This window comes from Bos indicus, chromosome 11 (genome assembly GCF_029378745.1).
Source record: "Bos indicus isolate NIAB-ARS_2022 breed Sahiwal x Tharparkar chromosome 11, NIAB-ARS_B.indTharparkar_mat_pri_1.0, whole genome shotgun sequence".
NCBI lineage: Eukaryota > Metazoa > Chordata > Mammalia > Artiodactyla > Bovidae > Bos > Bos indicus.
Genome location: NC_091770.1, coordinates 74786348 through 74812640, shown reverse-complemented (window position 1 = coordinate 74812640; position 26293 = coordinate 74786348). Strand labels below are relative to the sequence as shown.

The 26293-nt window shown below is 42.6% G+C and overlaps 4 protein-coding genes across 12 annotated transcripts in view; 1 reads left to right on the top strand and 3 right to left on the bottom strand.

Annotated features, from left to right (window-relative positions):
• Positions 1-129: 129 nt before the first annotated feature.
• On the bottom strand, positions 130-8269 carry SF3B6 (splicing factor 3b subunit 6). Its single transcript, XM_019970628.2, has 4 exons — positions 7996-8269; positions 5179-5297; positions 563-701; positions 130-391 (listed from the first exon to the last, which is right to left on the bottom strand). The coding sequence occupies exons 1-4, from the start codon at positions 8023-8025 to the stop codon at positions 302-304; spliced, it is 378 nt and encodes a 125-aa protein (XP_019826187.1). The 5' UTR covers positions 8026-8269; the 3' UTR covers positions 130-301.
• A 67-nt stretch (positions 8270-8336) lies between these two features.
• The window catches only part of FAM228B (family with sequence similarity 228 member B), a 45898-nt gene continuing 27941 nt past the window's right edge, over positions 8337-26293 (top strand). For 4 of the 9 annotated variants that reach the window (XM_070799062.1, XM_070799061.1, XM_070799060.1 and 1 more), the window contains exons 1-2: positions 15195-16268; positions 24990-25117. In XM_070799062.1, coding sequence (XP_070655163.1) covers positions 15941-16268; positions 24990-25117 — 456 coding nt within the window. In that variant the 5' untranslated portion in view covers positions 15195-15940. The other 5 variants (XM_070799069.1, XM_070799068.1, XM_070799065.1 and 2 more) reach the window with 5 other exon arrangements.
• Positions 8741-14755, bottom strand: TP53I3 (tumor protein p53 inducible protein 3). Its single transcript, XM_019970625.2, has 5 exons — positions 14541-14755; positions 12140-12407; positions 10973-11185; positions 9882-10078; positions 8741-9106 (listed from the first exon to the last, which is right to left on the bottom strand). The coding sequence occupies exons 1-5, from the start codon at positions 14676-14678 to the stop codon at positions 8924-8926; spliced, it is 999 nt and encodes a 332-aa protein (XP_019826184.1). The 5' UTR covers positions 14679-14755; the 3' UTR covers positions 8741-8923.
• On the bottom strand, positions 19815-22936 carry PFN4 (profilin family member 4). The gene is made up of 4 exons (XM_019970626.2): positions 22820-22936; positions 22113-22250; positions 21230-21335; positions 19815-20357 (listed from the first exon to the last, which is right to left on the bottom strand). Exons 1-4 carry the CDS (start codon positions 22934-22936, stop codon positions 20329-20331), a joined length of 390 nt encoding a protein of 129 aa, XP_019826185.1. The 3' UTR covers positions 19815-20328.

Genomic DNA, 26293 nt, shown 5'->3' with positions numbered 1-26293 from the left:
CCATTCTTAAGAAGCTCGGTCTCTAGGACCACCTACTACTGAATAATTCTTGATATGGTTCAATTGCTGTTTTATTATTATCTTTTTTTCCTGGTATAATATAGGAAAAATTTTGAGAAAACACTGACATGTTTTACCAAAAGCTACAAGTTTATTAACATAATATATTCTAACATATATCAGTTTCAAGTGGGTCTTTTTCAATCTCAAATAAGAAATCACAATATTCAGCATTAAAAAAAAAAAAAAATAGTGGTGGTCATTCACGGGTTTTAGTCCAAAGTGAAAATGCAGAAAACGTTTACTTTGGTGGATCTGTGTTGATGCCATATTTCTCCTTAAGGAGCTTCAACTGTTCTTCCTTCTTCTTTGTGTCCATCTTCTGAAATGCCTGAAAGTGTAGTAAGGACAAAAGTTAACAGTTACCAACCTACAGTCAAATGAATTTTACCAATAGCACTAGCTAGAAAAGAACTCTGGAGATACATCTCCCCTAATGGTACAACCCTCCACGAACTCTTACATGGGTTCCCCAAGTGATGAGAACTGTGGCTGTACTTACCCTGTTGGCATTATAGTACAAAACCACAAGGTATCTGTTACAAACATTGAATCCTGACAGGTGATCACATGCATTCTTGGCATCAAAGATGTCCTCATAGACCACATAAGCTGTTCCTCTAGTTTCAGGTGTGTTCCCCCTACAAAGTGGAATTGGACTTAATTAAAATACACATTTACCTGAAAACCTTTAGGGGAAATAGATATTATGGCAGGTATGCTGAATAAGCCTTTAATTTCTTGAATTAGGTAATTTTTAAGTACCATATCTCAGATGAAACTTACTATATTAAGAATACTAATATGGTTACTAAAACAAGAGCAGCAAAGAACCAGCTTGAAATGTTCAGTCTTCATGTTCACTACCCTACTAAGAGAGAGCAGTCCTCATGTTCACTCTCCTACTGCTCATACTAAGAATCAATTTTTAGTCTTACACTGGTAAGTATAGTACCTTAGGAGTGATAGCTGTTATTACCAAGGATGTCTAGGATGCAGCTTTTCTTAATGTCCATTTATGTAACAGAAACAACACGTTTTGGTTATTTACCACACTAGTCCCTTGTTTCTAAAGATTTTGATTTTCTCCCTCACTCTAATTTTAGTTCCAATTCTTAAACACAAGACATTCTCCATCAATGTAGCGAACAAACGTTTCTGGGTAGTATTTTACTAAAGCTTATAAAATCCATAAAAATAAATTTTGTGTCTGTGGCAGGAGTGGGGTTGGAAGGAAGCCCCTACCAAGAAGATGGCAAAATTAAAAACATTCAACCACCATCCTTTATGACCAGGACAGGTGTCCTCCGATGTAAAGAGAGAGCTAATGTAGTTTCTTCCATTTTCCTTAGAAGATTCTTTGTCCTTTCAAAACAAGATTCAACTGCTAACCTTCAGACATTCACTTTTAGTTAACATCTGCACTTTTATGCATTACACAGCCCTCTGTAGCCAGGGAAAAGGGCTGGGTTTCTGGAGGGATTGGGTTTGAAGTGTCCTTGTTGGTGGGGTACCTGTGAGTCAGAGAAGAATGCTGGCAGGTGGCTGAACACAGAAGCTCATGGATATGGAGCTGCTTCTTGTGTAGGGAAGCTATAGGGCTGCCACCTCCTCTCCTCACACAGCTTCAGTTAGGGGAGCAGCTAGGGAAGAAGCGTGAGGAGCAACAAACTGCAGGTGGCAGATGGCCATGCACTTATGAGTGGGGACAGCGGGCAGAGGTCCTATTCAGCTTATGCTCCGGTAAGCTAAAGATGGATATCCCCTTGCCTTCATCTGAGTTCCAGCCACCCAACGCAACTGCACAATAAGGTTTATCAACTGCCACGGTGACTGCACAGGGTCAAGGGAAGGCAGTGGGCCCACGGGAAGGGGAGGCACCTGCCTAGATTTGATCTAGGATGAGACTACAGTTCTGGGCCCTGGTCAGAGCTTGTGCTTCCTGTAAAAGGGAGAGGTGTAGGGGGCTGAGGGGGTTGAAGGGTGCCAGGACCATAGAATGCTCTCACTTTGTCAGACTGCATGGGCCTGATGAAGAATTTTATTATACTCTTTACTCACTGAAAGTAACAACTTCTGACTTTTAACCATTTTCAAGAATGCTTAGTTTTGAAATATTGGGGAATGCTCAAAGGAAAAAAACACTGTCCCAAAGATTTTCCCCATAAGTCCACTTAATTTTTATTTTGGAATAAAACCATTAAAAAAAAAAAAGTAAAAATTTAAGTTCCAAAAGGGCAAATAAATGTTTTTTTTTTTTTAATTTTACTCCTACAGTTGCTATGCATACAGCAAGTGCTAATAAGCATCTGAAGGATGGAGATCTACTTTTTCCTATCAGTTCTCACACACATCTTTTTTCCAGGAAGCTAACAAAACAAGAGCATCTCTCTTTTTCCTCTTACATCTTCTTAGGAAGTAGAAGCACGACAGGCACTAAACCCATTTTAAAGATGCTCCATCTCAAGTGCCCCAGCCCCTAATTATCAACCTAGTATCTTGAAATCTACATTGTAATTTTAATTAAAAATATATACTTGGTACCTACTATTAATATATGTTAGGTGCTGAGTCAACAGTATTTTCTTTCTTTGGCCACACCACACAATTTATAGGATTTTAGTTCCCTGAACAGGGACTAAAACTGGGTCCTCAGCAGTGAGAGCTTGGATCTTAACCACTGGATCACCAGGGAATTCCTGCAACATTATTTTCTAGATCAATGGTAAAAGCTTAAAGTAAAAGTAAGGAGATCTACTCATGGAACAACCTCTCTGAGCTTCAGCTGTTTTCATGTGTCAAATAGTGACATCCTACCTCACACATGGTTTTAAAAAACAAAAGATGTAACAAGTATGAAAGAGCTTTAAAAAATTCAAAGCACAGAGAGTCTGCTACATGCCAGGTAAGCTGACAAATCAGCCGGGTTTGCCCAAGACTGTCCAGGTCTGGGCACTGAAAGTCCACTGTCCCAGAAAACTCCTTGGCTCTGGGCAAACTGAGAAGGCCACTCACCCTACTGCTGGGTGCCACAGAGCATGCCCACAGCTACAGGATAGGAAACATCTGTTCCTCAATCAGTAACTTAGACCCAAGTTCTTGCACACCAAACTTTTATGAATTTATTCAACAAATATACATAGCGTTCTTTCTACGTGACAGGTGCTGGAAATCCAATAGTGAAAAAGATGAGCATCATCCCTTCCTTCAAGGGGCTCTTTTCATGCAGGAGAAAGATATTATGTAAATAGATGTAAAACAGTTGCAGTTAATGAGAGATTAATGGGAAGATAGGGGTTACTTTAGCTAGGGTGGTCTAGGAAAACCACTCTGGCATTAAAGCTGAGATCTGAAGAATGAGGAGCCAGAAATGAGATGAGCTGGGTGGAAATCCATCCCAGACAGCGGACTGAGAGTTCTAAGGCCCTGAGCTACTCTGCAATCTTTATATTGACTTAACTCCACTAATCTCTTAATTGTGTACTATCAATAAATTTTGTTATACCTTCATAAATACACTGCCACTTTCTATATTATTCATTTACTTACAGGCACCGGGTGCTTAGCATGTGTCAGGCACAACAAGAGTTGTCAACATAAGTGAAAAGAATATATGGTTACCTACCCTGGAAGAATCCAAAGGCTGGCAGGAGCCACACGTGAGCACACAGTCAACAGCAAAACCATATGACAACTAAGAGAAGCAGCTATGGGAGCACGGAGAGGGGGTAGCTGATGCACATTGGGAAGGAAATACTCAAAGTGTGAACTATCTAATTTGATCCTCTGGGAAATTCTTCTAGAAAGATTTTATATCATAGATAAACTCCAGAAGGTTAACTATTTTGTTGTTTCATATGACTAGCAAGTACCCAGTGAGTATTTGAACCTAGGTTATCATACTGCCTCCATGTTAAAAGCTGAAAGGCACTATCCATTCAGATTATCTTCTATGTGAGGAAAAAGCCAGGCAACTTGTCTAGAGTCACATGACTCATTCTGAAGCAGAATCTTGTCTCCTGAACCCCAAGTCAAGGGATACCATTCTTGTATGTCTCAAACAGGAGTTCTTAACCTAGAGCTCATGTACCCACTGAAATCACGTGAAATGTTGTGTGTATTCTGCAGAAAGGGCCCAAAAGTTTTATCAAATTTGGGGGAAAAAAAAGAGTTCCTTAAAAAGACAATTAGTCTGTAACACTTCATTTTCATTTCACTTCTGAGTACCAATGATGGTACATTTCTAGCTCTTCGTTTACTTTTTGGAAGAACAGTGATCACTGAAAAGGAGAATCCTCAAGATCTCACAGAGTTCTAAAAGCCAAGAAGGAACTGTCAAGTCATAAAAGAATTCCAATGGAAAATAAAACCTTTAGAAATCCTCTTAGATGGACTCCTAGTTAATTTGCTCACGTATACTAGTTAAAAGGACAGCAGCTGTGGTACTATGCAGAGATTCAATTTAGAATCACAAGATTTTATCACTAAAGAGCTGGGTGAAACTTGAAAAGTACTGATACTTTTACTCTCTGAGCTTTAGTAGCCTCACCTGTGAAACAGACACCCTATCACTTCCACACAGGGTTGTAGTGTCAGTGATGCAAATAAAAGCACCTATTAGGACAAATGGCATACAGAAGATGTTCAACAGATATCATCTGAAGCCCCAATCTTTAGATTAAATTAAAACATGGATTTATAATTACTTTGCCCTATACTTCTAAATCTTCAATAGAAAGGTGTAGTTGGAAAAAAAAAAAAACATTTTTCTGTTACTTTTATATCTCTTTACACAACTTACTCAGAAATTTTGGAGTCAGTAAAGGAGACAGTAAAGACTGTTGAGAAAATTAAGAGTAACCACAGTAGAATACTTCTTTAAAATAGTAGCTATATAAAAAATGTCAATTCTTTTTCTTCCCATCTGTTGCCTTCAAACCACTCATTACTACTTCATGCTCTCTATAATTTCACAACTACCATTCTTGGCTTTCAATGAGTTGGATCATGAGGGTCTCTAGCCTCTTGGTAAGGCCCTCTGTCAGCTGTTAATTCTGAGATTATAAATTACACAATCATTTCTCTAAATGACATTTCAAAAGTTTCAGTAAGACTCACACTCTGATTTGACGAATAGGTCCATATTTCCCAAATATATCATACATTTCTTCAGCTGTGATTTTGTAAGGCAAATTTCTTATATACAAAATCCGATTTACTTCTGGTGGAAGTCGAATCTAAAATGAAAGATAATGGGTTATCATTATAATCAGAGGCAAGAGAGCTACTATTTGAAAAATTGTCTCATAATACATTCTAAAAAAAAAAAGATACATAATTTTTATACACCAAGAGTAAGAACTGTAATCTGACATTAATGAAAATGGAATGCTCTTGGGAAAAGCAACTGGATGCTGGTTATAGGGAGGGCTGTTAGTAGGAACTAATAAGAGGCTATTACAAAATCCAGGACTTCCATGGTGGTTCAGATGGTAAAGCGTCTGCCTACAATGTGGGAGACCCAGGTTCAATCCCTGGGTCGAGAAGATCTCCTGGACAAGGAAATGGCAACCCAATCCAGTATTCTTGCCTAGAAAATCCCATAGATGGAGGAGCCTGGTAGGCTACAGTCCAAGGGGTTGCAAAGAGTTGGACACGACTGAGCGACTTCACTACTACTACACTACTACAAAATCCAGATTTTTAGTCACTACAGGTAAACAAAGATATCCAACCTCATTTAAAAGTCCTCAATGCTACAGACATTTGTGGGGAAGAACAAGGGAACTGCTTCCTGTTTGCTGGATAATAAAACTCCTACTGATGACCCTTTTCTGGTCTCAGAAACTTGTTCTATCAATGATCCCCTCTCTCCTTTGAATTTATAGCCTTTTCCTCACCATTGGCTTCTCTTATTCCTCACGTGAACAGTTGCTTATATACTCCCAATTGTCACACAAAATAAAACACTTTGGATCCCTCTTCATTCAAATATTTAGTGAGCACCTTTGTTATACATTAGGATTACAGAATGAAGGGGACAAAAAAGAGCTCTCTACTTACTATCCCATCTTGCTCCTTTTTTCTTTTCTTTCAGTCAACCATCTGAAAAGATGCAGTGTATATACTCACTGCCTCTTATTCTTTACTTCATGACACTCATTAACCTACCACAATCTAGCTCTACCCAAGCACTCTGATGAAAATTGTTTTTATGCACTAAGACCTTTCACTTAGTGTTCAATTCTCATCAGCTCCTCTGAGGCTTCTGACACTGTTCACTATCACCTTCTTGACTATTCCTGACACTCTATCGCCTTGGATTCCTCCTAATTCTCTGGCTAGTAGTCCTCAGTCTTCTTTGGCCATTAAAATAGGATTTTCCAAAGAGTTTTACCTTTAGACTTCTTTTCTTGACTCTTCATATACTCCCCTTATCTCTACATTACTTTGGTCTCTTAACTACACATGCTTTCCACCCTGAGTCGATGACTCCCAAATATGTATCTCCAGTCCAGATTTCATTCTTGTGCTCCTTGTTAACATACTAATTACATACTGGACATTACTAATGTGCACAATAACTATTAAACCAGCACATAAACTATTAAATGTCTATTTCAGGCATTAACAATAAAGTGTTGTATAAGTGGAAGAACAAGATAACTTATTCCCAGCCCTCAGGCTATTAGTGGCGACAAATGGTAAACAAGTACAATCAAGTTTTAGACGTTAAGATTTAAGGTTCAGTTCAAGTAGATAATTAACACTGTCAGATAATCACAACATACTTTCTAGTAAATCCGCTTTCTAACTCTGCAAGACACTATATCACATTTTCTCCTCTTTCCTCAAACCTTACCATCAACACTCCCTCTGACATCTGAGTTGAACTGTATCCTCTCTTCCCTGCTCATCCCAGATGACAACCTTGGCTCTTGCTTATTAGAGAAAACAGATATAACCAAATGGTAAATGTCTTATATTCAATCTTCATTTATCCACATTCATCCACTTTCCCTCTCATTGCTATGATAACCCCTCACCTACCCCAAACTACTGAATTTAACCTATCTTTCTCCTGCAACATTGGCATACAAATACACCTTATATCACACATCTTTAAAATAAAGTTAACTGTCATCCAACGTCTATGTACATACATGAAAACTTGTGGAAAAGCTATCTCCATTTTCTCAATTTCTACCTTTTTTTCATCCCACCGTATTCCACGTTTATCCACTGAAATGATTATTATCGAAGTTACCAAAAATCTTCACCTAACCATATTCAATTATGTCTTCACCTTAGTATACCTCTCAGAAGCTTAAAGCTGACCACTCTCTCGAGACAATTTTTCTTAGGTTTCCATAACACCCCACTCCCTAATATTACAATGTAAGCAGCAGGTCTTTTTTTTTAATTCATTATTGTATCTCCAGTACTTAAGACTAGTGTCTGGCACACAGTAAGTGTTCAATAAATATGAGTGACTTATTGGATCCTCCCTCAAGTCTGGAACATACTAAGGTGCTCAAAAAATATCTTTGAAAACATTAATGAAGGATCCAAAAATTCCATAATCTGAAGATACTTCCAGGTTCCAGCTGGAAAGCCTAAGTGATTTATTGGGGGGTTCAACTGCGCTACTGACTTTTAGGCCGAGGAGAAGATCCCGATGCCAGATTCCGGGTACACGTGAAGCAACTTAGGCTGTTAACACTATCACTGACAGTAAGATAACAGACTCAAAAGCAACAGTGACGGAAATATGACTCAAGGAGCACATTCCTAAGGTCGGGGCCAGGATGAAATCTCCCCTCTGACAGATAACTTTTGATCCTTCCCCCCGAAGGGACAAAGGAGGGCCAAGAATGCTCTCTGGTCACGCCAGCAGCCAAGTCCCCTTCCTTGGCAGAAGTCCCCAACACTCACGTTCGCCCTCTTGGCCGCTTGCATCGCCATCTTGGCGGGCTGATGAAGTTACAGCAGGAAAGACTTGAATTTCTCCGCACTCCTCTGGAGCTCGCTTACTTTCGACCGCAACAAGGCATCAGATACAGGACATCAACATCCAGACCCCGCCGGAAGCTGTTCTAACTCGACGGAATATCACCGTCTCACGCCGAAACGTGCTGACGTAGCTACTCTTACAAATAAGACTCCAGAGCAAAATAGGTCTGAGATACTTAACGAGGCCGGAAGGTTGAAAGGCGAAAGTCCAAGGCACTTCCGGCTCTGAACCGGAAGGGGCGGGACTTGGGCTTAAGAAGTGTTCCGGTCGGGGAGACCCTGAACCAAGGAAGTTGTCTGGATGGGGCGAGGCCTGAGGAGAGCTCCGCAGGGCGGAAGCGGGCCTCGCTAGGTGGGTCTGCACCCTGGTGAGTTGCGGGAGAGGACCGGCAGTGGAGTGGGATCCCGGGCTGCAGGCCGCGCGCTACGTGCGAGGGGACGTGTGCATGCGTCCGGGCCTCTGACAGTGCGCGAAGCCGAATCTGCAGGGTTCTGGCTGATTGTGTTGTGGCCGACACTGTATCTGGTACTCAGAAGCCCTGGCGCTAGCGCAGGCCCCCGAAATTGAGCGTGAGCCGACCAGGCCTCTACTCTAATCTCCGCGACTATGCCTGTCCCGACTCCCACCTCGCCTCCCAGCCGGCGACTGCAGTCCACGCGCCACTCGTCAAGTCCACTCTTTATTTCCTTAGACCAGCTTTATACTGATAATTTGAGGAGGCTGCGGGAGAAATAGGGGGTTACAGGCGAGCCTGGAGTGGCGCCCAGTTGCCTGACTGTGTACAGAATTTTCTCCAGGTTTGCTATCGGAAGACTGGAGAGGTAGCCTTGTCTTGTACTACCCACTTCTTCACTGGGGCAGCTCCAGGACGATTTTGCCCACGTTCTTGTTAGTCTCCATGTACTCATGGGCTTCTTGAATTTCAGCCACGGGGTAGACTCTGTCCAGAACCGGCAGTAAGCGTTGAGGGCCCTCTGTGGAGAAGTGGGGCAGAATTTGCTCTGTGAAAGCCTTCACCAGCATCTGCTTGTACTTAAGGAAAAGAAGACCATCAGTCTGGACGGAGGCATTTCTTTGTCACTCCCCACCCTGCTTAGCGTTTCTGCTTTCTCTGAAACTTGTACACATCTGAAGTCACACAAGGGTATGTAATAATCACCTCCTAGCATGTATGTGCATGCCTCTAGATTTGTAAGCTCGATTGTGTACCAGGTAAAGATCAAGCCTGGAGAAGATACTAGTGTCACTGAAAGCTGAAGGACTCTTTTTAAATAAAGACTTCAAGCAGGAGGCAGCCATAGAGAGGACTTATATAGGCTCAATTCAAAAGAGATGCTTAACCCCTGTTATCCCCCAGCAGATGTGAAACCCTGTGAGGAAACATTCCCAAAGCTGGCACCTGCTGGAATGCCACACGATTTCAGGAATGTATAAACTGTTAAAGGTAGAAGCTTACTAACCTCACTTACCTAAGAGGTTTTCTTAGCACACTGAGAACAGTTCTGCCTTTGCCAACAAAAGCCTTGGTACTATTAGAACTATTTCCTAATATAGTCAAGGCTTTGTTCATTTTATGTGAAGTTTACATACTATATTAAGTATTAGCCACCCTCTTTCCAAGATGTTGAGGCTTTCATCAACCAATTTTAATTAGTTCTTGAAATTGGGTTACCAGTTTATCCACAGGGGGGCAAATTTCTACAGGCTCTGCAACTTAATATGTGATCCTTTCTCAGGATTATGTGAATGAATCACACTTTTCTGGATAATAGTTAAATCACATGTTTTATATTCACCCATCACTCACCTTTTTGTCCCTAGGTCTTAGAAGACTGGTGATCAGACTTCCCCTTTTAAAAAGTAGCTTTGAAAACAGAGGCCCACTGATGACAGCTCCTCCCAGCAGACCATAGAGAACCCAATGACCATCAAGAGCCAGGCAGTTGACATTTTTCTCCCAGTAGGAGCCGCCTATGCAGTCTAGAATGAGGTTGACTCCAGCACCTTTCACATGAAACACAGATTTGTGATGCTAGTCAGAATCAGAAAGATTAGTGCAAAAGAAGATTACATGGCATATTTGTGGAAATATGGGTATAAATATATACAAGTGCAAGCAGTAAATCTATAGGTTGGAACCCAGAGCATTGCTTATAGAACCATGGTTGTAAACGGAGTTTAGAGAGCTGAAGTGTATCATATATATGTGATATAGTTCATATTATATGATCCCTGCCACAGCAAGAGGGAAATGGGACAACACCATGATCTGGTATTTTCCCTGACCTCCACATAAGTAGAGACCCACTGGCACCCAGGGGAATAGGGGAGATCCACCCCAGCCTACAGTACAGGCTAGTCCATATATAAGTTATGAAGTGTCTGCACGGGGCTCTCTGAATCATGGCTTTGCTAGCTTTCTTTTTAACTCTTTTTGATTCTTGTCAAAAAATGGAATGGGATGAGCCAAATATAAACAGATTTGGCTCTGGAATATAGAGGCATACACATCTACTTACCCACTTAGGGAGCTACCTACCAAAGCCTACTATGACCAGCTCCAAACTAGTTTCTACCCCTACCTCCTTTTAATTCAATACAGAGTGCCTAGTTGGGAAAAAGAGGTCCTGAGTAATTGCAGGCCAACTCTGTGTGATTATCCCCTTTGTAAAAAGCATATGAATCATATCACTTACAAGAATGCCCATGAAAATCACCTTAGTCCTAAATACTGCCTGCCTGTCTCCAGTGGTCAAACAGTAGAGTACTAGAATTTGGCCTGGGCAGGTGTTGTGCTTTTAGCAGAGGGAAAACAGATCCAGAAGCAACTCTGTGGCTGGTGAGAATTTTATTTAATTATCTCTGAAACTCCTGCTGAACTGCAGAAGCTTTGTTTACCTTTAGTGAATTTCAGTGTTGCTTCAGAAAAATCCTCTTCTTTGTAATTGAATCCAGCAGCTGCTCCGAGCTTTTCTGCTATTTGAAGCTTCTCCTGGGAACCAGCTGTGACCAGAGGAGTAGCCCCAGCCATCCGGGCAAGTTGGATGGCAGCTGTGCCCACACCGCTTGCTCCTGCATGGATTAGCACAGAGTCTCCAGCCTGAACATTTCCTGTGATAGAAAGTATAGGAACCATGTTCTTTACTTTGCAACTGCTGTACCTTTACCACATTGGTTTATTCTACCATGATCACCTGGCCCTGGAACCACCAAATGGGAAATCTCTTGCTGTCTTTTTTAAAAATTATTTTTATTTATTCATTTGGCTGCATTGTGGCATGCAGGATCTTTGATCTTCGATGCAGTATGCAAATTCTTATTTGTGGCATGTGGCATCTGGTTCCCTGACCAGATTGAACCTGGGTCCCCTGCATTGGGAATGTGGAGTCATAGCCGCTGGACCACCAGGGAAGTTCCCATCCTTCGCTTGAGAGTGAAGCAGCCAATCTCACCTTGATGCTCTTAGGCCACCTTGGTATGCCTTCTGTCCATCACAGCTGTACCACCCTTCAAGTCCTTCTATTCCAGAAAGCCTTCTCTGACCTTCGCCCATACGAACCTTTCTCACCTTAAGCTTCTGTTATAGTTTGTAGTTAGAGACAGGGCCACCCTTCCAAACACTGTGGTTGTCTTCCCAGTTACACTGATTTCCCCAAAGGCAGAGACCCTCACGTGAGCTCTTGGCTGGCCTCCGTGGGAATAAGGAGGAATTAAAGAGTTAGTTGAATGGCTCCCTGTGCTGCACTAGGGCTCTCAGAGAGCTTAGCAAGACTGAGAAGCAGGGACTACTACTGGGTTTACAGTGTGAAGATGCACACAGGCCTTCTATCCAGTGCTCACCAGGTTTTCTATCTGCTAACCACGATTTTCAGCCTCAATATCAAGCCATTGCTACATAGTATGAGGATCTGATACTAAGTAAGGGGTGCTGGGGTTGGCTGTTGCTCAGTGGCCAGATCAAAGCTTCCCTTCAGGACTGCTGGGTTTTGAGGTGGCTGAGTTATGAATAAATGAATAAATTGAACTATGCTGTATGGAGTGAGCATGGGGTGCACTGGTCCTTACCCACAAGATGTAATAGCTGGAAGGCAGTGAGCCAGGCCTCTGGGATGGCTGCAGCCTGACACATGGTCAGCCCTGCTGGGATGGGCATGAGGAGCTCTGCAGGGACAGTGACATACTGAGCCTGACCCCCGCCAGACAGCAGAACCATGGCTGGGTCCCCGACCCTCCAGGGTCCCTGGCAGCCAGCTCCGAGCTCTGCCACATGTCCAGATGCCTCAAGTCCCAAAATGTTGCTGGCTCCTGGAGGTGGGGCATATTGGCCTTGTCTCTGCAGAAAGAGGACACGCTAGGTAGTAAGCATGATCAGAAATCTGTGTCAGCATCCCTGGCCTTCCCATAGCTCCCCTCCTCCCCCTTTAAAACAAAATTCAGGGTAAAATTAGGTTTTTTAAGTCGAGAAAAAAGAGAGGGGAGGTAATTTGTTTCATACAAATAAGAGACTAGGTCCCATAATCAGTGGATGTCTAACTTGTGGTATCACTTCAGTCCTTGTATCATCTAAACCCCTTGTTTTACAAATGAAGAAACTGAGACCTGGTCAGGGGAACCAGGGTAACAAAACAAGTTAATAGCAAGACTAGTAACTAAACCATGGGCTTCCTAATGATATATCTCGTATATCAAGTGCCAGGCTCTGTACTCATGCCTCACAATTGTCAGAGGCCTGAGACCAGAGGGACTGAACTAGGAGTGTGCATGAGAACAATTTGAGATGCTTTTTCAAAGTATACATGCCTGGATCCCCGCCTTATTTATTTTGAATAAGTGCCCCTGTGATTCTGGTGTACATTTCTTAATCACTTCAAAAAATGCAGGTGGCCCAGTTTAGTGCTTCAAGAAGAAGTTGGAAGAAAGTTCTTAAGAGCACTGCCCCCTGCCAGCTCTGGAACCCTCAGAGTGGAAAGAATACAGACTCAGAATCCTTAAGACAAAGACCTCAATCTGAATCCCTGCTCCCCTGGTTACTAGTGTGTGGCTTTGGGCTCATTGTAAACCTCTCTGACTCTCAGTTTCTTTATCTGTAGAGTACAAATGGTGAACAGGATTGCCTGAGGAGCAGCTAGGATTCCTGATTTTCACCCAGGCGGCCCTGGTTTGACTCCTGGTGTGAGGATGCCAACCTTTGAGGCGGGGCTTCCCTAGTGGCTCAGACGGTAAAGAATCCACCTGCAATGTAAGAGACCTAGGTTCTGAAAGGTTGTTGCTGAACCACAAAAGACGCCAGGATTCTTGGCCTCCGGAAGAGAGGAATTCAATCCGGGGCCAGTGACGAGGCTTGATCGCTCAGAGCTTTTGTGTAATAAAGTTTTATTAAAGTATAGAAGAGATAGAGAACGTCTGACACAGACATCAGAAGGGGGCAAGAAGAGTGCCCCCCCTGCTAGTCTGTAGCCGGATGTTACATAACTACTAGCAAGCTGTTAATTATAGAAAGGAGACGTCTCAAAACTCAGCACCAAGCCCCTCACCCACAGCATGCCTTTTGAGATAACATTGCCACCAGGTGAGTCATCCCAGGCCATAAAACCAAAATCTCGAAGAAAGACAGGTTTCCAAGTAAATATATAGTTTCATCAACATAGATTAGGAGAGCAATGTATGAGTAAAACATGCAGGTTTGTCAAGACTGGTTCTGAGTCTTAGGTTCTGAATCTTAGGCGGAACTGACTTGAAAGACAGAGTCTAGGGTAAATACATAGTTCATTAACATAGCTTAAACATTTCTATAAGAAAAACGCATTGGTTAGCTTAAGGTTTGAGAAAAGTTCAGGTGGAACCAGGTTTCATTATGGCAACATAGAATTTTAAGAGAAACCTCTTAAAATTTGTATAGAGAAGGGAAAAAAAATCTAACACTTGTTTCCTCCTGCCACTTAAGAGAGAGATAAAAAATGTCTGACACCTGAAGCCTATTTCCTCCATTTGGAGACCCCTGGCCTTCCTGCCTGTTATCCTCTCAGTCCAATCCCGGGTCAGAAGGATCCCCTGGAGAAGGGAATGGCAACCTACTCCAGTGTTCTTGCTTGAACAATCCCGTGGACACAGGAGGCTGGTGGGCTACAGTCCATGGGGTTGCAAAGAGTCAGACAAGACTGAGCTGACGCTTTCACTTTTTCACTTTCAAAGGAGATACAGGGAGGTCTAATACCCACCCCACCAACACATCTGGAAGCCTGAGCGGACAGACAATGGAATGACACAGGGTGGCCTCTGCTGTGCACATACCCCTTTATTTTGTGTAAACAAGGGAGGCTAAATGGTTCTAGTTACAGAACCCCAACGAAGCAGGTCATGATGAGCGTTTAATGGCAGTGCCTAGTCTCCTTCATCTGTCTGGTGAATGTTTATTAAAGACGGCGTTGCCCTGCTCAGTCCCAGTTGCTGTCAGACCCCGGGGTACCTGGAGTAAGTCCGCCCTGTTCAGGGCGCTGGCTGCCACCTTCAGGAGGACTTCACCCTCGCCTGGGCTGGGCTTGGCCACTTCCTTCAAGTAAAGATTTTCTGGTCCTCCCGGCTTGTCAAAGTGCACAGCTATCATGGTCTCTGAGGACACACAGGGTATAGCAAAGTTCTTTCAGGGCTCCAGCGCCCCGCTGCCGGCCGGCGGCCTCCCTCAATCCGTCTGGCCGTCGGCCCCTGCTCTCCTTCCAGCGAGGCCCCTGCCGCCTCCAGGCCAACCCCACGCGGAAGGCTCCAGCTGAGGTGGGGGTGCAGGGAGGCTGGCCACACCGACTGGCTGCGGGCGGAACAGGAAAACACTGAAGAGCATGAAGCAATTTTCACTCCCTCTGAGTTGGAATCTCCCACCTGTCTGGATCGCTAGAGCCTGTGTGAGCTCCTTACGTGCTCCAGGCCCGGCCCCTCTGCTGCTGTTGCTGCTGCTCCAGGTGACAGGGCGCGGTGCTGAGCGCCCGGCGGGTCCTAGGAGGTGGAAGGCTGCACTCTGGGTAGTGCAGGGGGTGGGGTTGCCCAGAATCAACCCTCCCCTTCCTTCTCTCCCTTGAAAATGCAAAGCTAGTGGCGGCAAATCAGATTTTTGTGAAATTGGAGCCTCTGGAATCTAGTCTTTCCCTTGGTTTAGCATGAAATGCTGTTACAGCACTCAACTTTGAGAATCATTCCCTCTAAGAGAACTAGAACCGGAACTCTTGGCAGGCGACGGGTCCATTTCCCAGCCTGGCCAGGCTTTTGGCCGGTTTGTGCTGTCAGTCTCTTTCTGCCCTTGGTCTCTGGAGTAAGGTGGGCAAGCAGGGTGCTTCTGAGAAAAAAGAGAACACTGCGGGGAAAGGGAAGATAAAAGCAGTCCTGGGATTCTTTAAACTTCTGTGATTTCTCCTGTCTTTCCTGAGGATGAGGAAATGGCCCCTGGAAGATGCTGCCCAGTGAGGCAATTTAGCCTGGTTTCTCAGCCTTGCCACAGTTGACATTTTGGACAAAATAATTTTTTGTTTTGAAAGACTTCCCAGTGCAGCGTGGGGTGTTTAGCAGCACCCCTGGTCTTCACCCACTAGATATCAACAGCACCCTTCTCCAGTTGTGACAATAAAAAATGTCTTGACATTGTCAGATATCCCCTGGGTAGCAAAAAAACGCCTGCTCCTGGTTACAAGCCACTGGATTAGAAGAATATACATGTATGTGCACCTGTATAAAAAGATAGGTAACTTTTTTTTGCAGTGCCTTATAATTTGCCTCTTCACATGTGTTCTCTTATTTGAGTTTTATGACACTTCACTAAAAAGGAATTGAGATGTATCAACAGAAAGATTAATTTGGTTTCAAGGGGCACATAGCTGATGAATGTCAGAGCCAGGAATCAAACTATCTCATGGTCCTGCCCAAGGCTCTAGAGTAGAAGGAAAGACTGCCTGGGGCAACCATCTGTCCCATCAATTACAAACTCCCCTTCTCTTTATTTACATTCCTCTCCTGAGCATTCTTGCAAGAAGGCTACCCAAGTTACATATTTTTTATAAGGCCTATTTTCCAGAAACACCTGTCAGCCATTGTCCCTCCTCGTCATCTGTGTCAAAACCACTATTGCAAGAAAAGGGACGGAAGAAGCCCAACAGTGTATTCAGAGGGAAGGTCCAAAAGGCCAAAGGAGGCCTTTTCTGGAAACTTTGTGGTGGGTATTTCTTGCTACTTTTTGGGGGGGTAGGCTCTAGTGTCTCAGACCATGTCCCACGGAGGGCAGGAACTTATACTGCTGACTCCCTGATAATTAAAGAATAAGACCCAGGGGACTTCCCTGGAGGTCCAGTGGTTAGGACTCGAAGCTTCCATCACTGGTGGCATGGATTCCACCCCTGATAGGGGAACTAAGATCCCACAAGCCACACAGAGCAACAGGCCTTATGAAATATGTAATTGTCCATCTCTGAGGACACTAACCTCCCAAAGGGTCAATAGAGAACTCTACTGGAAACCACAAAAACAGGTTGATTTCCTTAAAACATCCCTGCTCCAGCCCCTTTTTGTCAAAATATAAGTTGTGGAATTGGGTGGTAAGTTTTAGATGACTGGTTGCTGCGGCAGTATTCCACAGTCCACATCTCTGGCCTTAGAGGGACTCCCTACAGGTTCATGTTTTAGCAGAACAAGCAAGATCTGTGTTAGGAATGAGGTGGAAGCATGTGTCCCAGAAACCCAGCTGATGTGAGGGTACAGGTGCTGCTGCTTATCCTGAAAGTTAAATGGGGGTGAGGGCATAATCTCTCCCAGATGTCCTCTGAAGGGTTCTGTGTAAACCAGCAGCTTCTGTGGTAACCAAGCCCAAGCTTGGGCAGCCCATCAGCTCAGTGCTGACAACTGGTCCTTGCCTAGAGGAGCTGGGGCAGTTCACCTCTGGATACCATGCCAACTTCTGTGCCTGCAGGACTTTGTCTGGGCTCTTCCTCCCCTCTCTCCATGGGCACTCCACCTTGAGGTTGGAGGGCAAAGACTCAGGAAGGCTCTAGGAAAGGGGAGAGCTTGGAGTCAGCTTGGTGGGGCTGCCTGTTTGGTTACCTGCCTCTGCCATCTTCCTGGGGACCCATCTGTATTACTCAGGGCCCAAGACAGTTCTTACTCCAGGCAGTGGTCTTCATCAATAGACAAAAAGCATTTTTAAAAGCTGCGTTCCCCATATTTTAAAGTTGATATCTAAAATCTTTCATCTTACATTTAAGGTAGTACAAAAGATGATTTCTGGTCATAAATACTGACATTTAAAACTCATATCAGGCTTTTAAATGTATCAAGTGCAGTTGGATTTTGGAGCAATTTGATACTATAATCATCCACTAAAAAGTACCCAAACAAGTTCTTTAACAGTTGGAAGTTTTAAAATTCCATTTTTTCCCAATACTTATATTTTCATTCTGCATAAAAATTACATCCTGCTATATTTTATGCTTTATTGATCATTCTTGTCTGCAACAAAATATATGTAACCTGACAGTTTAAATTTTTCTGTGATTGTAGGGCTATAAAGTGTTAAATTTCTTCTGGATTTACTTATCATTACAATATTATTAGTTCACAGCTGATCAAAACATTATTTTGAATTACTTTTATGTTATTTAGAGTATTATTTTAGGGGAAGTCCCTTTCAGTGCAGTGGTTAGGACTCTCTGCTCTCACTGCTTAGGTCCCAGGTTCTATACCTGGTCAGGGAAATAAAATCCCACAGGCTGCGTGGCGTTGCCAAAGTAAAAGTATTATTTTAAATATTAATAATTATTGAATATAAAATTTTTATTGGACCATTGGTGGGGTTGAATTTTTCCAAATAATTATGTCATCTGTGGATGAATATTAATTATTGGTTGAATGAGACTGGTTTCAGCATTAATCTTTTTCATTTTTATGGACAAGCGCTGAGAAATCTAATTTGCATAAATTAGAAGGGAAAGAAATTTCTTTATAGGAATGTCAGCCAATTATTTGAATACCTCTGAGTTATATGATAAAAACCATATAAGGATTTATCATCAAAAATTCTTTTCAGTGATGTATTAGCTGGCAACTTAATTAAGACTTCCTTCAATTTTGTTGAAAGCAAAGATTTGGAAACCATTCAACCTGTAAGGGATTAGTTACCCAGTCATATGTGTCGTTCTCAGCTTCTGGGATTATTGCCAACAAAGCTTTGCAAAGATTTATCAAATGATTATATTTCTGCTTCTATTTCTTAGAGGCCCCTTGTTTAAACTGATATATTCAGGAGGATGTGGAAAGTAAAAGTGTTAATTCCAATACACTTTTTTGCTAAGACAATTCTTTGGACCAAATCCTTCTAAATATGTTTGTATTTGGGGGGGAGGGATGAATTGGTAGATTGGGGTTGACATATACACAGTACTATGTGTAAAATAGAAAACCAATAAGAATCTACTGTATAGCACAGGGAACTCTACTCGATACTCTGTAATGATCTGGGAGTAGAATCCAAAAAAGAGTGGCTATATGTATATGTGTAACTGATTTACTTTTATGTACAGCAGAAACTAATGGAACATTGTAAATCAACTATACTCCAATATAAGCTAATTAAAAAAATAAATATATTTTAATTGACATCTTGGTATTGTAAACTTAACCCATTTATCAACATCTGTGACATTCTTATTGGCAAAGCCAGCCACCATTGTTAAACTAATCAGCCAACTCATATTTCTATCAGAAAAGGTTTCTCATTTTTCAAGTAATCATGTTATTTCATGTCCTTATGAAAACTGTCTTGTTTCTGTATTTTAAGAAACGAGGATAAGATGAGAAGTCTTTCTCTCCTGGATGAATTATGATACAAAGATTTTCACTATTTCTCAATGATACTTTTTGATTTATTCTCATGGGACTCTTCTTCACATATGATGTATTTTTTACAATACAGGATGGAAGAGCTCATTACATTTAAAAATAATTGAGAATTTTCTTTTGGTACCTTGCAGTTCTTACACTCCAAGCCAAGTATTACAGTAGGACTGGGGCTGGATGAGAGTAGGCTTTTCTTTTGCATACTGGGAGAACTGGCATTACTGCTCAATCACAACAGGTAAATTTTAGGAAAGTACATATGGAAGTTGGGGACCTGGGGAAAAAAATGAATCCCTTGAGTACATTCATGCCTGTATGTACCATTTCAAGTCTTTGTGAATTATCAAGACAAAAATTTTCCTTGTTCGGAGACCCCTGTTTCAGAACATCACCTGCTCCCTAGGCACCTCCACAGGGAGCTGCCATCAAAGGGTCCCTTTTGTGGGTCTGAGTAGCTGAGCCTGACCGGAACTTTGTGGTAAGAATTGTGGAAGCACCTAGAGCATGCTACATAGGAGGACTCTAGACAGTGAGGCATTCGCCTTGATGAAGTCTATGAAAAAGGCTTCCATTTGACACTCAGCAGTCCAGTGTGTGTGTGTCTGGGAAATGTGAGCAGCCAAGAGGCTTCATGATAGCTTCAGTACTTTAGAGATCACTGTGATCCAAGATCAGACCTGCCTTTCAGGCTCAAAACCTCAGTTTGTCAGCATGTGGAGAATAGGTGCACAGTCCACATAAGTTATAAAACTCAGATGTCAGTGTTCTAATTTAAAAGGAGAAATCATTGGCATGAGGTCTGACCCCAAAATCTCTAGATAGAGCTACATGGAAAGCCAAATGGTGAGCAAAGATTCTGGACAAGATGGGATGATTGAGATGAACTGAATGTTTAATACTTAATCTGGCTAAGATAGCAAGATATATCCATCTTTTTACCTGGTACAACTTTGCCATTAAGACCAGAAGTGATATAATAAATATTTTTAGCCTTTGTCCCTGGTCCCCCAACTGCTGATCTCTGGAGAGGGGAGAGGGACTGGAGATATAAGTTCAGTCATTCTTGCATTCTTGGCATATCCAACAATATTTGTGGGAATACAAGAGACTCATAGAGGAGTTTTCCAACAGATATGCTCTGTGAAACTATCAGTGCCTCACATTCATGCCAATGAACAACACTAAAGAAAAAAGATAAAGTGGATTAAATAATTCCAATTTAAAAAGAAGGCCTCTTGAAATAAGAAAAATTGCTTCCTTAATTCATTCTTCCTTTTCAGTATCTTCTGCCTAGTGTTTTAAAACCACAAAATAAGGCATTTATTTCTTTAGGATCTATAATTTTCTTCTAAAATCATAAAAGCCATCTTTCATAGTCCTCTGATGACTTAATTCCCTTTTCTTCTTAGATAGTCTCCTGAAAGAAAACAGAATATGGTTACTATTTGAATATTATTTACTGATGAACAGTAAATAATAACAACATGATTCATTCACGATAATAACACTATGATTCATTCATTTATTCCATAAAAATTCATGAGTGACTACCATATACTAGGCACTGTGTTAAGTACTTGGAGATACAAGGATGACTGGATAGTTAAGACCCAGTCCCTGACTTCAAGGAGTTCATTGTCTGTTTGGGGAGACAATGTCTATTGTCTATTATATGTTCTTAGAATCTTCCATAATAAAAATTATATTTCCCAAAATTTCTATAATTATGCACAATTTTTGATAGAGAAAAATACAAGTAACAAAAAATACAATTAAAACTCTCATAGATATAATTTCTCTCATAGCTGTAATTTCCCAGTTCTACATTAGATCTTTATTCGAAAACACAGGCATGGAAAGGGAATCCACTAGACACCAAGAAGCCAGCTGCCTGGCTCACAGTGATTTCTTTTTCTGTAGAAGGCCCTTTTATAGAGAATGGCCCCCAGCAGCTACATCTCTTGCATTTTTTTTACCTTGCCCTTCCCACCTCCTATCCCCAGCTGACTGATATAAGGGTAAACAATATGATCTAAGACTTGTCAGATCAGGGTTCTATAAGAAATTAAGAGGATGCAAGGCTTGACCATGACACCATGAGGAAAGGAGGCAGTTTGCAATGGGATGTAACAAAGCCGATGCTCTTAGGAGGAAAGACTAAAGAAGGATTCAGTATTCCAGTCCCTGGAGCCCATTTTTCCTGTGACTCAGCTGGTTTGACTGCATTACTTGCAGTCAGAAGACTTTACTACCACAGCAAAGAAAGACAGGCATTGGGAACAAACTTACCCAACTTCTCTGTGGCTTCCACACAGACACTAGGATACATGCCTTCAGAGTAAGTTGCCACCAGAAGATACAGATGGGTCTTCACAACAATCACACCAGTGTTTTCCTGGATAAAAATAAAACAATGCTCTTCTCTTGGTTTTAACAACAGGACTAGCAGTTACCCTCCAGCCACACTTTTCACCATTTCCTGACTTTCATATTCACGTTTGTTTTTGGACAATCTTACTTTTTTCACTAATTTAGTTGTTTCCTTAAAAAGTTTCAGACTATTGTAATAACAGCATGTGTATTCTGAGAAAGCTCCCAAATTGACTGTAGTATTTCCCTGTCCTGTGAGAACAACAGATGTCATGGAAAGGAAATATGTTTTGGAATTAGATCACTCTGGGCTTGAATCCCAGCACCTCCATTTGCTGCTGTGACTGTGGAAGAGTTACTGAACCTTCTTAAGCCTCAGTTTCCTCATCTGTAAATGAGGTTACTTAGTGTATAATGTGGGTGAAGTGTGCCTAAGCCATAATACAGGGCAACCAGAAATACGACTATCATCCCCTTAATTGTTATAGGCAACAGCGAACCAACAGTTGTTTTAAGCACAAGAGTAATACCACTTTTTTAAAAGAAGGATAATATTGAGTATGAGAGATGAGTTACAGTGGAGAGAGATAGTTCAGGCAAGATGCAGTTGGTAAAATCCGGAATGAATGTTTCCCAAAACCAGGCTCTGTTAGCCTTCATGGCACTAGACTGCTGGCTATCTCAAATACTGCCACTGCGGTAACACGCTTAGTCTGTTTTAAAGATAGGATCAGGAGAGGCATAGAAAACGGAGTCAAACTCAAAAGTTTTTACCAGTTGTCTTCACATCTTGAACACTCACATTCTTGGCATAAAGAGAATAGTCATCTGCCCGGACACATTTGTAGTCCTTCTCCTTGAAATACAGTCCTTCTCTTCTGGTTTTCAAAGGGTTCTTGGCAAACCCATTTACAAGTGTTCGGACATCACTGGGCATTACCTGCAGAGGTTAAACAGACTAGAAATCAGCAAGCGATGGGGAACTGGCCAAATTTGACCCACTACCAGTTTTCTTACACAGGCCTGTGAGCTAACGATGGTTTTTACATTTTTAAAAAGTTGAAAAAAAAATTTTGCAATATGTAAAAATACATAAAATTCAGATTTCAGTATTCATAGTTTTATTGGAATGTTATCACTCCCTTTCCTTTATGTATTATCTATGGCCTTTTTCGGAGAAGGCAATGGCACCCTACTCCAGTACTCTTGCCTGGAAAATCCCATGGACAGAGGAGCCTAGTAGGCTGCAGTCCATGGGGTCGCTAAGATTCGGACACTACTGAGCAACTTCACTTTCACTTTTCACTTTCATGCATTGGATGAAAGAATGGCAACCCACTCCAGTGTTCTTGCCTGGAGAATCCCAGGGACGGGGGAGCCTGGTGGGCTGCCGTCTATGGGGTCGCACAGAGTCGGACACGACTGAAGCAACTTAGCAGTAGCAGCAGCAGCATGGCCTTTTTACAGAAAAAGACTTAAACTCTTACGCCAAACTTGTTTTTTTCTTACACTAAATCCTGGTGATGCTACACATAGGCTCCGCTCCTGGAGTTTGATGAGGGCTGCACTGTCCACATGCTTTGTTCCCAGGAGTGTATCTAACAGTAAGTTCTGCAAATGGCTCATGCTCCCTCAGTTCTGAAAAAAAGGGAACTGCAGTTGAAATCATCTGCTCTAGCTAGCTTTTAAAAGTCTTTTAAAAGATGTCCCCAAGACATTGAGAACAGCCTTAATATCAACAGCTTTAACTGAAAAGATGCAGAGTGAAAATGGTCCACCATCCGGTGCCCACCAGTACTAAGAAGAGGAAAACAGAATCACAGAAAATCAGTTCACACAGAGGGTTTTGAATTTGGAAATTCACAGCTCATAATTTTTTTCTATGTCAACGGTTTGTATCAGAATCACCTAGGATTAAAACAAGAAACCTGACTAAATGGAGAACTACTGAAGTAAACAAGAGTAAATGAGATATGGCAGTCGTTGAGTCTTCACGTTCCTTTCCCTCTGACTAGCATCAGCACCAACTATGGACACTGATCAATACCTCAGGGGCTAAAAACACCTGGTGGCTCAGACGTAAAGAATCCACCTGCAATGCGGGAGACCTGGGTTCGATCCCTGGGTTGGGAAGATCCCCTGGTGGAAGGTATGGCAACCCACTCCCGTATTCTTGCCTGGAGAATCCCCGTGGACAGAGGAGCCTGGCGGGCTACAGTCCCCGGGGTCGCGAAGAGTCGGACACGACTGCGCGACCAAGCACAGCACACAGAAACACCTTATGGAACCTAGAGCGACATTTTTCCTACAAGTTTCCAAGTCTTCTTGGACGGTGCTCATAGGGGGCGAGTTCCACAAACACGCGTCCTTCCAAGAGATCCTAAGCGCAGGCGTCCCTAGTCCGCCACTCCCATCGTGGTGATTTGGCCCTCGACAGTTCCCCGGAGCGGAGTTACTGAGAGAGCGGGGGGTGGTTTAAATCCGGTCTGGTTGTCTGAAGGGGAGACACACAGGAGGCACTGAGGGCTTAGGGAAGAGCGGCGCGGGCAGACCCACTGAAGTCAGCAGCCTCTCGGAAAAGGAGCCCAACGCTCCACCAAGGCCTGGCTTGAGGCGCAGGCGGCCGTCAACGGACGCAGGGGAAGGCGGGGCGAGAGGGCGACTAGCCCAGCTACTGGCTGTGGCAGCTGCCCATCACCGAGAAGCGCTCTAGCTTCGCCCGCAAACCAGGATCTACCCGCGGGCGCGGACGCTACTGCTTACCAGGTTCCCTCTCAGCCTGACGCGGTCGTGGGAGCGCACTTGCGCGCGGCTCGGGGACGCAGGGGTCGCCGCGTCGGAGGAGTCGTGGGGTGGGGTGGAGTGGGGGGCGGTTCCTATCGAATCACTGGACGCAGAACGTTCTCATCTACCAAGGCGACGGCCTCGAGCTCATTGGGCCGCAGGTGCGGCGGGCTCTCCCGCCTCAGCCGACCGCTCTGGCACGGTAGGCTGTCGGGTCTGGTTCTAGCGTGATCCAGAGGAGCCGAAGGCTCTGCCAATTTTAAAGGGAGCTGAGGTACCAGTCGCGGCCTTTCAACTTTTCCGCTGCGGAGGCCGCTCGCACCTTGCTCACCGGTAGGGGTGAAGGAGCGGGGTCGTGCGTGATGTAGGTTCTACCAGGGACACAGGCTTTATGACAGCCTCTCAGGCACCGGCGGGCGCGGGAGGGGAGGAGTGCTTGAAGACCAGCAAATTTTGTTCAAAAGCCTGTCCTTCCCTCTCTAAGAGGCCCATCCTGTGTGTGCTTCAGGAGCCAGAAAGCTGCAGCTTTCCCGTTTCGGAAAGCTCCACACGCGCCTCCTTGAGGCCAGGCTGAGAATTGCTGCACCGGCTCCATTGGGCAATGTTGTGGGAAGCCTGGCTGGTCCGTCCAGAAGGAGCTCCTCTGCTTAAAGGAGGCAGGCTCGGAAGACATCCGCAGAAGCTTATGGACAGACTGAAAAAAAGGGAACTGCAGTTGGAGTAATCTTCTCTGGCTAACTTTTAAAAGGCCTGTGAATACAAATGTCCCCTCTCACTTTAGGAAAAACATGATGTCTAATGTTCAGAATCCGTTTCATGTCCATCTATGGTCACAAATATTAATTAAAGAGAAAATACATGTGAATGCTCTTTACTAAGGAAGCTAATTTTTTAGTTTTTCTAGGGAATCTGTTATTTGGGGCCACAATGAAAAGTTATGAGAATGATCCGATAACTGACAAGCTTCCCAAGCTCAAGAGCTCAAGAGAATGGTTGGAGCCACAACCACTTTCTTTTATGGAGGTATCATAGTAATGGCATTTTAAAGTTTATACTTGGGTAGTTGCATTGAAAAGTGGCTTGTGCTAAATATATTATTTTTCTATTTTCTGTTTCATTCTGCTCTTTATTATCCTGTTCTTTCTATTAACTATTTTCTTTGCTCTTTATTTTCCAATTTCTTAAGGTGGAATAATGTCATTTGTTACATACCTTTTTAATAAAGTTACAACGTTTCTCCAGAAGCATTACTTTAGCTACATCACACAAATTTATATATGTTGTCGGCTTTTTCTTTAGATTATTTTTTTTTTCTTCACAGCTTTATTAAGGTATACTTGATATATAATGAATTGCATATGTTTAAAGCATACAGTTTGGTAAAATTTGAGCTATGTATTCATGAAACCATCACCACAATCGAGACAGCAAACATATTCAATACTCCCGAAGTGTCTTCATTGTGTCCCTTTTTAAGTGCCTCCCTTTCCACTTTCTATCACTATAGTTTATTTTGCATTTACATTTTTTGTACAAATGTAATCTTATGGTATGTATTATTTTTGTGTGGCTTCTTTCACTTAGTATAATTTGTGATTCCATGTTGTTTCATGTATCAATACTTCATTCTTTTTTGTTACTATTGAATGCCATATACCCTAGTTTGTACATCCTATTGTTGCATATTTGGATTAACAGTTTTTGGCTATTACAAGTAAAGCTGTAAGAAACATTCACATACCTATCTTTGTAGGGACATATGTTTTCATTACTCTTGGGTAAATATCTAGTTGTGGAATGCTTAGGTCATATGGTAAATGAAATTTAACATTTTACGAAACTGCCAAACTGTTTTCCAAAGTTATTTTATATTTCCACTAGCACAGAGTCGGACACGACTGAAGCAACTTAGCAGCAGCAGCAGTGTATGGGAGTTCCAGTGTTTTACATCCTAGCCAGCATTTGGTTACAGTCTTTGTGTGTGTGTATGTGTGTAGTCTTTAATTTGAGACGTTCTAAAAAAGATGTAGAGTGGCATTTCATTGTGTTTTTAATTTTAATTTCCCTAATAAGTAATATTGAGCATCTTTTCATGTCTAACTTGCCATGTATATATATATATATTTATTTATTGATGAAGTGTTTGTTCAGATATTTTGTGCATTTTTAAATTGATATCTTACTGTTTTTATTATTGAG